Genomic DNA, 17936 nt, shown 5'->3' on the forward strand with positions numbered 1-17936 from the left:
GTATAAATTACAAAACATTCACTAGATTGAGGATTGAAGTTTGAAGTTAAAGAATAGACTGAAGAACATTCCTGTTGCTAACTTCAGATGGATGGAAATGATCATCAGTTTCTATAAACTCGATACAATTTTTTTTTTTTAACTTCCTAGTTGTTAAGATGTAACGTTTGCTTCCACTTACAATTAATTTTGTTTCATTCACATTGTTGTCTGCATAATATTGTTCATAATGTTAAGATGTTTCAGTCACCTATTTCTATGTATATTGTAAGTGTTGGTTCTCAAGTTTCAAGAATGCTTTCCAGGGCAAGGTATTAAGGTAAACCATATAAACTCTCAAACCAGGAGGTAATTTATGACCAGTCTAATTTATGTATAATGTTATGATTCCTAAATGAATGAGTAAGCATAAGTACAGAAATTACACTTGCCTCTTTTGCCCCATCTCTCACTAATAAACCAACTAAAATTCCCAGAGAACTCTTTTTCTGCTATATATGGAGTTTCAAACTGCTCTGCTCTTTGATCTCATCTCTGATCATGAGGTGAGGATATCTTCTTCATTTTCTGGGGGTAGCTTCAACTGATCGCCGCTCTCTCTTCCAGGGTTATTTCTGCTCCTGAACTCCCATCCATATTTAGCAAGGACTTGATGTGTGAAATCTCTTTCGGCATTGATCCAGTCAATACCTGCTCACACAAATCAGAAGATCTAATCAGCAAGAGGGAGTTTTAATGTGAGGGGAGAATTTGAACTGTAGAAAGTATTCACCTCATAGCCAGTATCAGTGATGAGCACTTCGTCCTCTATCCTAATACCAATGCCTCGGTACCTGCAATTTTGATCAGTTTTGCGACTAACAACATTGAAATTTGCAATCAGTCATATGTGGCATAAGAAGCTTGGCTTAGGTATTACCTATCCGGAGCATCAAAAGAGGGGGCGATATAAACTCCTGGCTCAATTGTTATTACCTGCACAGATAAAAGTTATATTAGAGCTCAGATCGAAATACATTCAGCTACATTATTTGCAGATGCACACTCTGCACAATGAGATTTAGCTATTATTATTCACCTCTGTTCAATTTTATTAGCACATAATCCTCTGACATACTGTTCCTTTTTAGAATCTTGTAGAATCGCATGATGGTTAAAGACACTTACTAAGGACAATCACATCAGGTTCTTCATCAATTATAAAAGCTAAGAAGAAAATAACAGTGTCAAGGGGACAAAGAGCAGTATGTGCTAATAAGTGATAAGAATGAAAGACTTTTCTTTGCTTTTAGGAACTAATCACTTACAACACCAGGCTGCAGAGGGCGGTCGATGCCAACAGTGGCGGAGTCGTGAATATCCATTCCTAAATAATGACCTGGCTCAATGGAGGGGAGATGATGTTATTAACACATATAACCAAATCAATGCTACTTCTGTAAAGTTCAATTGTACTATCGGTTAATTGCCAATACGTAAACTACATGAAAACACTGTTAATGTAAAGCCTTTCAAGATAAGGTATATTGAATAACCTATTGCAGTAGGATTCAACTGATGGTATGAAAAGCTGCTCTCATCTTTTAGAATTCCAAGCTCTTTAAATCCTTTCCTCAGCATTTGAACCTGCAACACGGTAAGTTATCAGGAATCAATAACATTTGCATAATTTCTATTATTAGGTTAGATGAGATGGAAACAAGTAGATGAGACAAAACTGTAGACTATATGAGACAATTGTAATAAATATACCGTGAATTAGAGGGGGAAAAACCTAATTTATCAAAGATACAATCGCCAAACATTATTGAAATAATAATGAAATGTTTAGAGAGTATTTTTAGAAGATAAATTACGACATATCTTAAAGGAGTCTTTGATGAGAGGAAGTCACATCGGGTAAACTTCTAAGACACATTTAAACCAAAAGTAAACTGGTTGTAGACAGTTATGAGTTACCAGAGGAAAAAGAAAAGGAAGTGGCAACAAATTGAACAAATATAAACAAAAGAAAAAAATAGTACGAAACTAAATACAATTTATAAAAATATGCAGTAAATATAGAATGAGATCATTATAATTCATCAACAAAGTCTTTTCAGTCTACAGTTAGTAGTAACACAAGTCACAGATCTCTGAACATACCGAATAATTATGTATTTGCTGAATGCTTGCACCTGGTTTGCAAAGCTTCATGCTTTCCTTGTTAGTCTCCAGTATGAGACTATATAGTTCTCCCTGAAAAAAACCAGTTTTCAAATTGCGAGATTATTTTCCAGCTAAAATTTTACAATTTCAGTCTGAACTCTGAGTAAGCAGCGAACAGGACAAAACCATGGATCATTGTTAAACAAAGTTTATTAGTATGCAAATAGTACAACATAAATATATTTTCTTCTGAGAAGTTTTGGAATAACATGAAATTTTAGTTATCTGACAGTGAATTAGCATAGAAACTTAGAAATATGCTTAAGAGGTTGTTAATATGAGAGAGAATGCTGGAAAGTTTATCAAAGATATCTGAACGATAACCTTAGTCAATGCCAAAATTTTCATAATAATAAAAGCTTTTCACAAACAAAATGGACATCTATTATTATAATGGCGACTGTAACGGCGAAGATCTACCAAGAAGAACCAACTCCGGTAAAGATTTCAACAAGCTAAAGTATTTACTCAAATATTCACTAGGATTGTTTTAAACTGTTTGATATATAGCTAATACTTATCTTGAGAATAGAAAGTTTGAACAATAAACACACCTGAGCAGTGGAAAAGCTACCGCTAGGCGGCCAGGTACGAGTTAGGTCACTAAGGTAACCATGCAACTCACAGCCGACATCCATCAGAACAAGATCTCCACCACCAATCTGTTCAACTTAAATAATCAAATTAACTATATAATATTATAATCAAAAGCCTGATTGTTAGAAGCATATATAATTAAAGAACTGATATTACTTTCTGATCATTTCGTGCATAGTGAATAACACTTCCATTCGCCCCACCTCCAACCACAGGATTGAACCTAGCCAAAGTCAATAAGAAACATTAAGAAAAAATGTCAATATGACCAGCTATGATAGCTTTAATCATACGTGAACAGGTAATTAGGAATGATGTTAGAATGCATGACATGTAGAAATAAGAGTTTCCCTATAAGATAATAAAATGCTTACGCCATTCTCTGTGCACCTCTCATTCTGCATTCAAATTCAACTTTAGCTGATAGCTTGCTCTCCTCTGGATGCGTCCTTGACAGCAACATAGTTTGCAGAAGGGCCTAAACAACAAGAAAAAAGGTTTTGCATCAAGCATAGTATTAATCTTTAAAATCGCTAACATACAACCAAGTAGGGTGAATCTCACAAATATGGACCATCGTCGCAGATTGATTTTAACTAAGTCTAAAACATATGGAAAACTTACATACTAACAAAATAATGAAGAGCCAATAAAGTTCTAAAACAATACCATATGATAATTGATAACCAAACAAATTAAGAGAAAGAATATAAAATTGAGAAATTTTTATTGCACATGTAGTGGTTTTCCTAGGGGCTTGCATTTTGAATGTAAGGAAATTCATTACTGTCTCAAGCAGAAAGCTCTTCCAAGAAGACAACCAAAAAACATTAACTTGACAGAATTCTTACCTGGCAAGTAATTGAGGCAGCTTGCCTCATCAATTTAAGTTCAGCCGGTGACTTTATCCACCGCAATTGATGAGTATAATATGAAAGATCTTTCACTTTTTTGCTGATAGCTGCTCTTTGGAATGGCTCTAACTCCATATATGATGGTACAGCGGTCTTTACATTATGGAACAATCTAGATGCACTTCCCATCATTTCCGGAAGGATCTGCATCAAAAGAATAACGAACAAGCTGAACTGTTGGCTTTTAACCGCAAAAGAATGCATCTTGAGTGCTACTAGATTAAATGAATAAGGTTAATTGCGATAGAACCCCTGTAGTTTTGCTGTTTTGAACTTAATACGCCTCTAGTTTTATTTTTGCAGGCAGACCCCTGAGTGGAATTTTTTTGGCTCTTATACCCTCAGGCAGCCTATTCGTCACGAAATAATTCTTTCTCTGAGAATAAAACAGTCAAAAAAATCTGATTCCAAGGATTTATATGCAAAAATAAAACTAGAAGGGTAATAAGTTCTGAACAATGGTACTACAGGGGGTTTATCTGCAATTAACCCAATAAAACATCACAAACAGGAGAGATCACACTGCAAAAGATGCCAATCACGATAGAAGAGGGAAAATATCTCCACTAGAGTCACGCAAGAATAACATCTCCACAAGCTCCGCTGCTTGTTCTGTGTTTCTGTGCATTTAGCTAATTAATTTTGAGCCACTAACCTTATGGATCTTGCTCATTGGATATGCCTTCTCAGCCCTAAAATAATCCAAGGCTGCATCAACTCCAGCAGTTTGACCTTGCCAAGCCACATCCTAGAAGACAAAGTTAAAAGTGTATCAAATTTGTAGTCTGTTTGACATGAGAAACACGTACAAATTATGTGACTATATGTCAAAATACACGGTACTTTTGTAGGAAATGAAGAAGATAGTACATGTTATAAACAAACTTCTTGAAATAATGCCGCAAGAAAAAAGATCCAAGTATTGAAAAATAATATTCAACATTTACAAGGGGTCATATGCTTGCACTAAAAAGCCAAAGAGTTTTTTTGCCATATTATAACTTAAATTCTCTCTTAGTTGCATATTAGACCCCCAAATGTTCATATTTCTAATTCACACGCTATCTATCAAGTTGTTTTAAATAGCACTCTTCAAAATAGAGATTGTCATCTGGACACAAAATTCTTTCTTAATTTTATAATAGACCCCATATCTTCATATTACCAAATAATTCATGGACATTAAATGAAACCCCAAAATGAAATAGCAACCAAACCACAGAGAAAGCATGATTAGAGCTATAATATTATTTGCACTTAATTATGCTTAACCTCCTAACTCCATAAAGAATTTATCCCTTTTTCTTCTATGTCCAACTACGTCTGCCTCTTTCTAAACTATAACTAATTGCAAAAGAATATTAGACCACCTAATATTCATCAAAATCAACAAACAAAGAGCTAAATATACATGAAAGCTGCATTTTATAGCTTACATGAGGACTTGAATCAGGCATAAACATACATAATCCATGCTCATGGCTTAGAACAGCAATGCCACCCGGTTGCATACAGCCAGTAAAATAGAGGTAATCTGCGTCCTGTCTGAATGTATATGGAACAACATCAGTCATCATTTTCATGGGAGCAGAAGCAATGATAGCTAAGCTCTTATCAGGAAGCAACTCCAAAAGTCTTTTTCTTCTTGAAGTATATTCAGCACTTGTGATTCCCGGGGTGATCTCATCTTCCGTTAGTAGCTAAAAGGAAAGGAAAAACAACTCGCTATGAAAAAAATATTGAGAAAAGGAGCTAGTAGTAAGGAGCATGAAATAATAACAAATTCTTGAAGCGCATAAATAAAAATATCACTAATAAGATCATATAAGAGGATGCTTCAGCACTCAAGGTAAACAAAACTTTGGTTAATACTTGATGCAGGATCATGTCTTTAGAAATTAAACATTCATTTAGTTGTAGAATCCACAAAATGGAAGAAGACTTAGAACTAAACATCATATACATGCGTATCAAACTATAAATTGTTTTTTTTTTTATAATTCAAAATCCATCAAGAGGTAGTTAAGAATGATTTGAGAAGTCACCATCATAAACTAGGTGATTACTTTAGGTGTCCAAGTTCTGAGCCATACCATGAAAAGAATGATAGGTCACTACATTTCCATAGACAACTAACAACAACAATGATAGTTAGATTGGACGAAGGTTAGAGAATTTAGCCTATGAATCAACACGAAGCTAGAACTGATAGCTGAGGGGAAAAGGTTGTATAGATCAATATCAATTATCAAATGAAATGAATGAGCAAATGAAAAGAAAGATCATGGTCGTCATAGTACCTGAGGATGAGATGACGGAGTTGGCTGCCCAACATCAATAATTCGATCGGTGCTATAAGGAGCACAATGGATAGAATCATATAAATGAGAAACTCGGGCGGAAACCTGAAATAACAAATCATTCAGATGAAACCCCATCATTTTGAGTCAAATGCGATAACGGTGCTTGAACATCATATACTAGAGACGTACAGAAGAAAGTTGTTGTGTTTAAGCATGATTGGTTAGCAAAGAGTTGTAAATTTGTCATCAGCTAAAGCACAACCAATAAAACTAAGAAACAAGAAAAACTTCAAAAACTTAGAACTACAACTAGCAGAATTCTGATGAAAACCCTGAATGTTTAAGCAGCAATGCAAAGCACAATATAGTATACAATAAGTAGCACCCCCGAGTTTTTTTACAGGGAACCAGTAAATGCGCGCTTACACCCAGAAAAAAGTAAAGTTGAGAACAGAACAAACTCTTATATGAATTTGATCTCAATGTTAAGTATTGTGTGTTCAAGTTCTATGGCAATAACAAGCAAAGCATAACCAATATATGTGTCAGCATTCACATAAAACTTAAAAACAAGTATTCAAATCCATTTAATTACATAAACTTTTCTCTTACTAATTCAAGAAATTCATGTAGAACACCGACTACTTCATTGTTTAAAATTCAATCAACTTATTATAACATCCTATTGGATCAACAATTTAGGCTCGAGAACAAGCAGCTAATTCACTTTGCATATAGAAATACCAATTTCGTAGTTCACTTAACTGTAGGGTTAAGAAAACCAAACTACTGTTATAAGAAAAAGAAAAACCCAATTAAGGATTATAGCATGAGAAAAAGAAAAAGATTGAATCTTGAGGGCAGGATTCCTGTTACTTTAATTGGGTGAAAGCAAAAAAGATTCGATCTTTGGGGAGTACCTTTGACCTAGAGAAGCTGCGAGAGAGTTTTCCGGCCAAAACTTGAATTGCCATGAATTTATGCGTTATTGCGCTCTCTCTCTCTCTCCCCCCTCTCTCTGTGAAATTTTGCGAAGCCCCTTTCTGTAGACTGTCTTTACTAGGAATGATCTCGACCGTCCGTTGGACGGGGTTCACGAAAATTGCGCAGGCTTGAAAATTTTTAGCCTCGCCCTCTATAGTTATGGATTAAGCTGGGGGATAAGATAACTATTTAAGAGCATCTCCAACAGCTTCCCCAAAATTTTCTCCAAAATGGAGAAACAAAAGTCATATTCTCCAAATTATTTTTGCTCCAACTCCAACAGCTTCCCCATTTTAAAAAATCGCATTTATTACAATAATAAAGCTCTCCCCAAAAATTTGGAGAATGCTGCAGATTTGGGGAAGGCTCCCTATTTTTTCTCCTCCTTCCCTATTTTGGGGAATGAGATGGAGAATCTGTTGGACCAAAAAAAAGCTCTATATTCTCCAAATTTGATTATTTCAAGAAGATGGGGAAGCTGTTGGAGATGCTCTAAGTGCCGTTTGGCAACGGGTTAAGTGAGATGCTTAGGCGGTGTTTGGTTGCATAATTTTATAAAAAAAATTTCTCAAAATACCTGACAATGGTAATTCTGTAATTAAAATTTTTTTGTAGATTTCCGTAAACTATGTTTGTTTCAAAAAAAATTTACAGAAATTATTTTCTGTAAAGTACAAAAAATTACCAAAGTTTAAAGAAATCAATTTCCTCTCAAAACTGGCGGAAATCACCCAGAAATCTGACACAACATTGACAGTTTTCTATAAAGTTATCAATTTTTTATAAATTTAGGGGGTGTTTGGTTTAATTTCTACAAATTATAAAAAATCTTGTTATTTTTTATAAAGTTTTGGGTCATTTTCTTGTTTTGAACCAAACAATCAAAGTAAAAAAAACAAGAAAAATTGTACTTTTTGACTTCTCAAAATTTTTTCTATAATTTTTTTTAAAAATACATGAAAATTATATTTTGGGTGGAAAATTGTTCCTATAATTTACAGAAATTGAACCAAACACCCCCCTAAGCTAAGAAGACTTAACCCCTTCTTAACTCACTGAACAAAAAAAATATAGAAGAATTAAAGTGAGTTAACCCTCTATAATTTGTCAAATGTAAAAAATACTAATGGTTAGACTAACCCCTCTTGAGAGACTAAAATAAGGGGTTTACTAATAATCTATTTAAGAGGATTAAGATTTAACCTCTCTATTCATAAAGAAAATTGTCAGAATCCTCGTTATTCCCAAACACTAAAACTGTTCACGATAGTTAAAATAAAACTTATTTAATGTGTTAATAATTTAGTCATTTGGGTTATCGAATGGGCTAACTACATTAATCATTCTCATTAATCTCTCTTTCTTAACCATTTGTCAAACTGGGCCTTAGTGGATAAATTATGGATTAAAATCAAAGTTTTTCTCCCATCTCCTATAAAACATAAATATTAGGGACATGCTAAAAACCCGTCTTTAATGGGCAATTTATACATAAACTATATTTAAATGATTTTTGTTGCAATCAGCCACCTGGACATACTTTAAGTTAAGTTTTTTTTCTATTTTGTTGTAATATTAGTTGTTAAATACCAGCCATATTAGAGATATGATCGTCAATGGAGGTTAGATAGAGTTAATCATAGAAAAAAGTAACTGAAAGTGGATTCATATGGTTGATTGCAGCAAAAAAAACCCTTTAAAAATGTTTATATATAAATTAAAAATCATAAGTGTTTTCTATAAATAACCCGATTTTAAATGTGGTTTCCATGATGGGAGAAAATAAAATAAAATCAGATATTACTTTTTGGCGGTGCGCAATGGGGCCAGGTGGATCCATCCAAACTAGTAATTTAAGCTGCTTGCAACCTTTGGAACTTATTCTAAATGTATATATTGGTGTAATTCCTGTACATCGCTGTGATTGCTGTTTAATACTAGAGAAGAACTATAGCCATCCATAATATAAAGAAGCATTATAGTAGTAATGTACTGTATTGTGTAAAAAAACATGCATTTCAGTATCTTCATCTGATCAATATAAAGAGATAAAATAGGTTTTATGATGGATTTCAGCCCAAAAAAGGCAAAAGGTTAATGATTTTATGATCATTTTCAACGGTTTATACAACACAAGACATCAAATCAACTTCCACGAAAAAATTCACATAAACCGCTGAAGAAACCCCTTCATCTGATCAATATAAGGAGCCATTGTCGGAATTATATGCCCCATATCATGCTCAATAACAACAGAACATCCCTCGTCGAATAAACCAACCAATTTCCTGCTCTCTTCACTATCAATTTGCCTATCTCTCCCCCTTCCATCGCCAAAAATATGCAGCGACGGACACCTAATAATCTCGCGACCAAGCTTTTCAGATGCAACATTAAATCCTGAACACAATATCGCAAATCTAAAATCCTTTTCGTGAATTCTCTGCTGCTGTTCCAAGAACAAAGCAGCCATTGCGGAACCCTGAGAAAATCCGAGGATTCCATCAAAAGGGCCAAGCTCGGAGATTACATTCTTTAGAAATTTGTACGATTCCTCGAATCCTTCGGTTTGTTGCTGGTACTGTAGTGGATCAAAGGGTTCATCTGCTATTTTCCAACCAGATTCATCTGATGAGGTTTTTGAAGAGATAAGCCATGCAAATCTTTTCTTGCATTTTTCTGAAGACGGTGGAGGAGTTTGATGAAGATCGGTTTGAGTGCTAGCATGGTAGATGAATGGTAGTTCGTGCGGGGCATTAACGAGGACGAACTCGGCTATGTTTTTGAGTTTTTTGGCAAGAGATGCTGTTCTTCCCTTGAAATTTGAGGCATTCTGTCTGAAACCATGCAAGCATAGAATTCTTAACTTCCTATGATGGCCATTACCTGTGGAATAGATTAAATCAAAATTAATAAATTTACTAAGTATAACAACCAAATCATGCCATAAAGTCCTAGCAATTGCACAAGATAGATGTTATTATGTCGCAAAGATTTTGTACATATGAAAAACCATTTGAACAATTTTCTCACGGGCCTGTCACAAAATGTTGACAGTTCTCTATAAATCTTGGAACTTGAGCAATGAAATAAACATTTCATAACAAAATAAATTTTCATACTGTCCTAACTTCTTTTTCAATTTTTATAATTGTAAAATATTGTTAGTTATTACCATGCACACGGTCAAACAAAAGTATACATAAGAAAAAAATATTTGCAATAGAAATGCAAGAGAGATTAATACTTCAGGAAAATTCAACATGTGATAGGAAGAACTATTTCCCAAGTCCCCAACCTAGTAAAAATATAGATATTTTACCATATACAAACAGGATTTGGTGATTTTAGCTTTATAGATCCTGTAATTATGGACCTTTAGCTTTGAGTTTTATCCAAAATTCAATGTTCCAGTATATAGTTTGTTGCACCGACAAAGTAACCAAATTCAAGATTTTCAATGTTAAAGACGATACAAACCTTACCATTTACGGAAGTTGAGACGTGATCAGATAGGAGTGCTGTTTCAACTTCAGTAGCAGCTTCAAGCGAGTCCAGCATATGTAATTGGTCATCCTTTATAGAGCGCAGTTGCCCGGTTCCCTTGCAATGTTTTTTGCATAGTTCACAAACGTATTCAGCAACAGCTTTACCCTGAGTTATCAGAAATAAATTTTAAACAGTCAGCGGAAGACAATTTCTCAGGCGTAATTAAATGATTCACCTGCTTAAGGTCGGTTCCTATAGATAATAGCCACAAAACTAGGACAATCATGAATGCTTGATATTCCATTCGTAAGGGTTTTCAAATATTTTTATGAACAATTTACTAGGAAATACAAACAATTTCTTGCTATAGTCAAAGTTTCTCCTCAAGCTGGAGAAGAGCATTACACCATCATCATTTGGTCCATACACATTTAGTAAATTTAAAATGAACTGATAGCTTCTAGGCCAAAACATCCAGACCTGTATGTTTGGATAACAAATTTAATTGTGAACAAACGGAACAGAACTGGACAATAAAAGAATGCTTTTCAGGAGGGAGGGAAAAAGTGCATCAGGATTTCATGCCGAAATTTTAAACAGAATAATCATGCATTCCTAAGTGCTGTCAACAATTTCTTCTGTATCCATAAGAATTTCATTCTTCGGATGGAGAATAAGCAGGTAAGCAATCTGTCAAACTATTATGATGAAGACAAAAGTCTTAATTTGACAATGAGCAAATATAAAAGTTAAAGAAGGAATATTGAAGAACTGCATCAACCACAAGTGGGAACTTTGTGGATTATACTTAACATGAAATAATGATACAAATCAAGTTTCTTGTTATGACAGTTAAAAGCTTTTATCTAGTACTAACCTGGCAACTATAACACACCAAGACCAACATCCGACAATAACTGCACCGACAACGAGATGAATAATCATCAAAGGAAGATCCACATATTAGACAAGCTCCAAGGATATTAGTATCCTGACTTCCAACTGAAACTCTGATTTTGCAGAAAAAGCATAAAAGTCATAAATCAGTAAGCGAAATGCTGAGGATATTTGATATGAGCAATGCTTGACATAAATTAAGGTCTAATTCTACTAAAGCTGATATTATGAGATGCCAATGAAGTTTCACCTGTGATCAAAAACAAAATTCTTTCCTTTGAAAAAACCACCATCAGGGAATTGCTCCAGATATCTTTGTATTCCACCATATAACTGGAGAGTCCAAGGATGAAATACAGATTAGAGCCTACAACCACGAGCACTAAAAGTATGCAAATACCCTAAACAAAATGCAGCAGCAGAATATTGTGTTTCTGATAAGATCTAATGGTAAGCAGGCTTAACACAACACCTTTAAAATGTTCAACGCTCAGATCATGAAACTAATTTGAAAAAGTGCTTGGGTCCTGTACTTTGAACACATTTAGAAGCTGGGCGATTTTACAGCATTGTTAGTTAATACAAACATATCATGTCAATTCTAGTAATCCGGTATGTGCTGAAGCTGAATTAACTCACTGCAACTTACTTCTAATTTAATCCTAGCAGCTTATTTAGCAAGTACAAAGAATCTAATAAGTAAGTTTCATGTCAAAAGGAGTAACATATTGAGCCCTAAGTGATGAGGAGATTTACATATATAAATAAAAACAAACTCTTCAAATCACATCCTTAGCGGGGTGGCACATAACATTAAGAAAGAGAAAATGATACAGATGTCTTTACAAATAAATCATTCCTTTTGTTCGCATCAAATTCATAGCACGGAGATCACTCATCCCTTAACTGAATATGAGAGTAACTGGATCCATTATAAATTCTGCAGTATACATGTACCTAATCTAATAAAAAGTGCATACTACCAAAAGATACATATAATATTAAACATTACCAACAGATAAAATTGAAGATATCCTTAATTAAACCCACCTGAAACACATTTTCATATCCAGCACCTTTAGATCTGATATATGCTGATGCCATTTCACATCTTATGCCTCCAGTGCAATACCTGAAAACATTGCCAATCACAACCACACATAAAAACTAGAGTTAAACAAAATATTTACAAGCCAATGTAAACATTCATGCATGATCAACTGCCAAATATAAAGCTGTTGTATTCTTGAAAATCTAGCCATTACATAAATCAACTGAATAAAACAGGATTATCTCTTCAAAGCAAAGATAATAATTATGCTTCCAAATAAGAGAAAAGAAGTAATACAAATGGACCAAATGGTAATTAGGCACTAAAGCGTCGGAATTGTTACTTCGGCTTTATTTATATAAGACCATGACCCTTGATTCCAGAACAGTACTTACATGAGAACATTTTTACCCTGCAGCTGTTCTGCATGCTCATCTATCCAAGAAGGGAGGTCACTATACTGCCTTATTTCTGGATCCAATGTCTCCACATCTGGGTTTTGGAACTTCCCAATCCTTGTCTCATATAAATTCCTAGCATCCAATAAAAGAAGCTGTTTCTCTTGAGTTGATGCTTGGGAGTCTGAAACCTTTCCTGCTGTACACGGCTAGCTTCATTACTACTAAGTATTGATCTTCGAAATATACAACAAAATGTTGCTTACATAATTGCAGTCATCAAAAGAAGCACTAAACCCATCACCTCATTTGAAAGGAAAAAGATACCAGAAGGATAAGTGTATCAATTACCAGCATCTTGCAGAACCGAATGGAACTCAGTTGCAGAGAGATGCTTTCCAGCATGGGAAATTTCAGGTGGCTTCAACAGAGGGTCGGACCTAAAAGTAACTAACTCCTGTATCATGAATAGAAATTCGATAAGTACTTTAAACCTCCTATTGCCCATCCCACTAGTAACTTATTAGTTTATAAATTTTGAACAAGAACCGTACATTACTGCTTACAATTCAAGATTGACAATAAATTGCATTGAGGAAGTTTATCCACAATGCCAGTGACATTTTGAATTTGACTTTTACATGAATGCTCTTTATTGTAATTGTTCAGCTACTGCCATGTAACTACCATATATAAGTGGTCATGCTAAGAGTAGTTAAACTAATACTCCAACTGCTGATGGCGAGTTAAAAGATATATTACATCAGTGTCACAGTTCTCCACCTATTACATTGCAGTAGAGATATTGGGTAGCTTCATTACATGCACAGTTTTCCAAACTACAGGAGAAAAGATAGTGAATTTTACAGCTTTGACCTAGACAATTTCCGATTACTGTTCGATGATTATCACTACTATCTTCAAAATGGTCATTTATGGTGCACTGTAATGGTCATTTACATTGCAGTAGAGATATTGGGTAGCTTCATTACATGCACAGTTTTCCAAACTACAGGAGAAAAGATAGTGAATTTTACAGCTTTGACCTAGACAATTTCCGATTACTGTTCGATGATTATCACTACTATCTTCAAAATGGTCATTTATGGTGCACTGTAATGTGCGCAAAGCCAACCATAAGCAATTGCAGTCAAAGTTCTTAAGTGCATAAATTCATCAATATCAGCTCAATTGCTAGCATAAAATGAACTATTACTCTCTCAAATCATGCATTAAAAAAATCACCTTTACAACTCTAACCGATAAATCAGTGAACCCACACTCTCTAGCAATTCTCTCATTCGACGGTCCATCGCAAGATGCAAGCTTGAAATCGGTCCCCTCAAACAAGCTATCAGATCTCAGCGCCTCAATGTGCTTCTCCAACGCTGGCATCTTACCGCCAACCTAATCAGCAGAAATCTCCGCAAATCAACAAAAAGATAGAAACTTTACGAAACCCCAACCCTAATCAAATCACAACGCGAGATTACGGTGACATTGACGCCATCAGGAGCGACCCGAACGCGGCCGAGGAGGCCGAGGGACCTGCAATTTGACTCGTAGAACCTGACGAGGGCGGCGACGTCGGGAACTGGCGCGTACTTGTAGTAGAGAAGAACGCCGTCGGGTTCCGCCATTGATTGTTCCTCGAAACCCTAAGTTTGAAAAATCAAAACCCTAAGTTTTGTCCACAGTGACGATCCTGGTTCGGGTCGGATACAGCCTGGCCTTTATACCCATTGATACCTGTACCCGCCGGAAAGTTGTGAATGCAAAAAAAGATGTAGCTGACCTTACATTAATTAAACTTTAGTGTGATCACAGTAATTTTTCCCCGCTACAGTAATCCCATAATCCCGATTTTTAACTGCTACAGTAATTGTTTAAATTGTTATAGTATCTCATTTCTACTACAGGGTTCCTGTGTGTTACGGTAATATTTTAAAAAAAAACACATTGTCCAGTTTCATGTTTTCTACACAACTAATGAGTTTCATGTTTTCTACACAACAAATGATATTGTAATATTACTATAGTATGAATAGTAAATCTTGGGTTCTCTCGTTTGTACAGAAGAATAGATACTTAAACGGAAACCACCTGTATCTCAAATGGTTAAATAATAGCCTTATGCCATCGTGTTTCGACTCCTGGTAGCTGTATAATGTGTGTTTTTTTAAATAAAATTATCTTTTCATATCAGCTAGTTCGACTCCCGGCCGTTGCATAAATATTTTTGCTCTGTTTCTCCTTAAAAAGCATTATATTGAAAATATTTTAGCTCCTTTTCTCCTTAAAAAGCATTACATTGAAAATACTTGAACAGAAATCACATGTATCTCAAATGGTTAAATGATAATCTTATGCCATCAGGTTCGACTCTTGGCAGCTACATAATTTGTGTTCGGTAAATAAAATCACATTTTCATATCAGCCAGTTCAACTCCTAGTCGTTACATAAATATTTTTGCTCCTTTTCTCCTTAAAAAGCATTACATTGAAAATATTTTTGCTCCTTTTCTCCTTAAAAAGCATTACATTGAAAATATTTATGTTGTATGAATAATTTCACCTATTTTGTACATGTAAGTACTTGCAGCTCAATTGTTTTAAATTTATGTTTTCATATCATCCAGGTTTGACCCCCGGTAGATGCATTTCTTTCCCCTTTTTTCCTTAAAAAAAATCAAACGTTATGTCATGTCTGCATGGGTGAGTCTACTTTTCGTTTTTTAACAAATATTTGTCATAGGGGCTTTAAGGATAAATACACATTTGTAATCAAAGATTAGGAGTACTTGATTATCAGAGAAGCGCAGATCATACTCATTTTCAAGAAGCTGGCTCATACTGAGTAAATTGTTCTTCATATTCGGCATATAGAATATATCAGAAATAAACTTGTGGTCTTCATTCTTCAGCTTGATGAGAACTAGCCCTTTCCCCATCACTGGTAGTAGTGTTGTCATTGGCAAACTTGACTTTGGATCGCATCGACTCATCCAGGTCCACGAACAACTTCTTCTTTCCGCACATGTGATTAAAACAACCAGTGTCAATAAACTATGTATTGTAGTTTGATTACCGATTTTTGTGACCATCAATAAAGTGTGATTGTCTTCATCACCTCTTTCTTGTGCAAATAGAACTTCTTCTCCGGACTGGGAATTATCCTGGTACTTACACTCCTTTGCATAGTGGCCATATCTTTGACATATGTAACATTCACTGTTTGATTTATTAAAATTTCATCTACCACGTCCAAAGCCTCGGCCTTGACCTCGACCTCAACCTTAATAATTTAAATTTTATTGATAGTTGCTTCTCTGATTGTCGTCATCTCTTTGATTGTTGTTATAACTACCACACCCTTGATAATTGTAGTATCTGCGTCCTTGGTTGTTGTAGTTCATGTTGGATAGTGGAGCGTGGGGACCACCTATCAAGAGACGTGCGTTTTCTGAATTCGTTTCCATGTGGGGTCCACATCCCACAGATGTTTTTTTCCTCGTGATAGACACGTGCGTCGAACGCGTTTTTCAGATGCTTTGGCCAGCTATAAATAAGAACAGGGTCTGTTCCTAGGGTTTGGTGCAGAAGGGGGTTCGCGCAGGCAGAGTGCAAAGAAAAAAAAACTCTGGCCGTTTTTGTTTTTCTTTTGGCAGCGCGCAGGCAGAGGGGAAAACGACGCTTGCGGCTGTGTTTGGTGAAGAAGAAGCGACAACTTTTGAGAGGGTTTAGAGCATCTCTTTGAGAGAGTATTTGTGTGAGGGATTTTGAGAGTTTGTGTGAGGATTTAGATTGTGAGATTGTAAACCCTAGTTGTATTCTCTCCCTCTAATAGTAGATCTCCCCCCTCCTTGCCCTGTGGACGTAGACAGTTTGCCGAACCACGTAAAATTAGTTTGTTTGTGTTTGTGGCCATTATAATAGTTTTTAGGTCCCTCGACAAGTCAGTCCTAGAACTGATGAGAGGAAGAGCCGATATCTCACTTTGTTGAGATATTCGCTTCAAATTCTTGTTTCCTTGGTGAAACGGGAATTCTTATTGCGATCTTTCTCTCTTATTGTGCACCAGAAACTCTGCCGAAATTTTCGCTGCGCACAACAGTTCCCATATCCTTGTCCTCTGCCACGAGAAATTCCTCCTCGCTGTCGTCTCCTTTATAAAAGCTTGACTTTGAAAAGCTTTCTCAATGGGCTTCTCGGTTGACCTCTCGTTCATGTGTTGCTCGTGAACTTGTAAGGTACCTATCAACTCATCATCTGTCATCTTAGACAAATCCTTCGATTCTTCGATTGCCACCCCAATATGATCAAATTTTGCTGTAATAGATTGCAATATCTTCTCTACAATTGCTAAATCTAAAACCTTCTCCCCGTTTATTTTTATTTAATTTATCAAAGCAAGTACTAGAGTCATGTAAGCTGCAACACTTTCAAAAGGTTCCATCTGCAAAATTTTAAATTGACGCCTCAATGTTTGAAGCCTAACTTTTTTCACCTTCTCAACTCCATGATACGATGTCTCCAAAATATCCCACTCTTGCTTTGTTGTAGTTGCTCCGTCGATCTTCTTACGAGATCGGCAACTCCGTTCTCTACGACACCCAATACATCTTAATATTCAAACAACACATTCATCTGTACTCTCCACTGATGATAATTCTTTTCATCCAATATAGAAATAGATTGCGACGTCGTTCCGTTTAGATTGTTCATGGCTCTGATACCATTACTCAAACATTCAATAGCAAAGCAAATAGAAGTATAATATGTATGATGAGAGATTTAGTGGGAGAACCAAATAAAAAAGTTCTTTTTAACTCTCTGTTACTGTAACTACAATATTCAGATTTTTTTATGTCCGTCTTTTTTTCTCTTAGGTACAAAGATGCATGAATGCCTATTTAAAGATTCAACGAAGTGTTTCATAATAGAATTCTAGTATAACTATAATTTCTAGAGATAACTAACTCAAATCCTTTTAGAATTAGGATTAACTTCAACAGGGGGGGTGTATGTAATTTTTTTTATTTTAAAGGGTTTGTCATATCCTAATTTGTCAGAATTTTCTTTTTCCTTCTAATTT

The 17936-nt window shown here is 35.2% G+C and overlaps 2 protein-coding genes across 3 annotated transcripts; both read right to left on the reverse strand.

Annotated features, from left to right (window-relative positions):
* Positions 299-7131, reverse strand: LOC109822225 (probable Xaa-Pro aminopeptidase 3). Its single transcript, XM_020388391.1, has 14 exons — positions 6943-7131; positions 6020-6124; positions 5156-5419; positions 4375-4467; positions 3657-3863; positions 3180-3283; positions 2962-3028; positions 2763-2870; positions 2146-2238; positions 1536-1626; positions 1308-1378; positions 920-975; positions 773-833; positions 299-690 (listed from the first exon to the last, which is right to left on the reverse strand). The coding sequence occupies exons 1-14, from the start codon at positions 6994-6996 to the stop codon at positions 580-582; spliced, it is 1485 nt and encodes a 494-aa protein (XP_020243980.1). The 5' UTR covers positions 6997-7131; the 3' UTR covers positions 299-579.
* On the reverse strand, positions 9048-14577 carry LOC109820670 (rhodanese-like domain-containing protein 6). 2 transcript variants are annotated; one of them, XM_020386851.1, is made up of 9 exons: positions 14335-14577; positions 14087-14248; positions 13193-13298; positions 12839-13037; positions 12443-12524; positions 11643-11725; positions 11373-11505; positions 10492-10660; positions 9048-9892 (listed from the first exon to the last, which is right to left on the reverse strand). In XM_020386851.1, the coding sequence occupies exons 1-9, from the start codon at positions 14479-14481 to the stop codon at positions 9171-9173; spliced, it is 1803 nt and encodes a 600-aa protein (XP_020242440.1). In that variant the 5' UTR covers positions 14482-14577; the 3' UTR covers positions 9048-9170. The 2 variants fall into 2 exon arrangements, with proteins under 2 accessions (XP_020242440.1, XP_020242439.1); XM_020386850.1 differs by having other exon boundaries at positions 12839-13040; positions 14335-14576.

This window comes from Asparagus officinalis, chromosome 8 (assembly GCF_001876935.1).
Source record: "Asparagus officinalis chromosome 8, Aspof.V1, whole genome shotgun sequence".
NCBI lineage: Eukaryota > Viridiplantae > Streptophyta > Magnoliopsida > Asparagales > Asparagaceae > Asparagus > Asparagus officinalis.

Bases quoted from the DNA above. Each gene is read 5' to 3' on its own strand.
- LOC109822225 (XM_020388391.1), bottom strand. From the start codon at position 6,996: ATGGCAATTCAAGTTTTGGCCGGAAAACTCTCTCGCAGCTTCTCTAGG. The intron at 4,468-5,155 runs GTAAGCTATAAA...TTTGTCTTCTAG, and splicing joins TGCCTGATTCAAGTCCTCAT to GATGTGGCTTGGCAAGGTCA. The intron at 1,627-2,145 runs GTATGTTCAGAG...ACCGTGTTGCAG, and splicing joins AGCAAATACATAATTATTCG to GTTCAAATGCTGAGGAAAGG.
- LOC109820670 (XM_020386850.1), bottom strand. From the start codon at position 14,481: ATGGCGGAACCCGACGGCGTTCTTCTCTACTACAAGTACGCGCCAGTT. The intron at 13,299-14,086 runs GTGATTTTTTTA...TTCATGATACAG, and splicing joins TATCGGTTAGAGTTGTAAAG to GAGTTAGTTACTTTTAGGTC. The intron at 11,726-12,442 runs GTGGGTTTAATT...TGGACTCTCCAG, and splicing joins GATATGAAAATGTGTTTCAG to TTATATGGTGGAATACAAAG.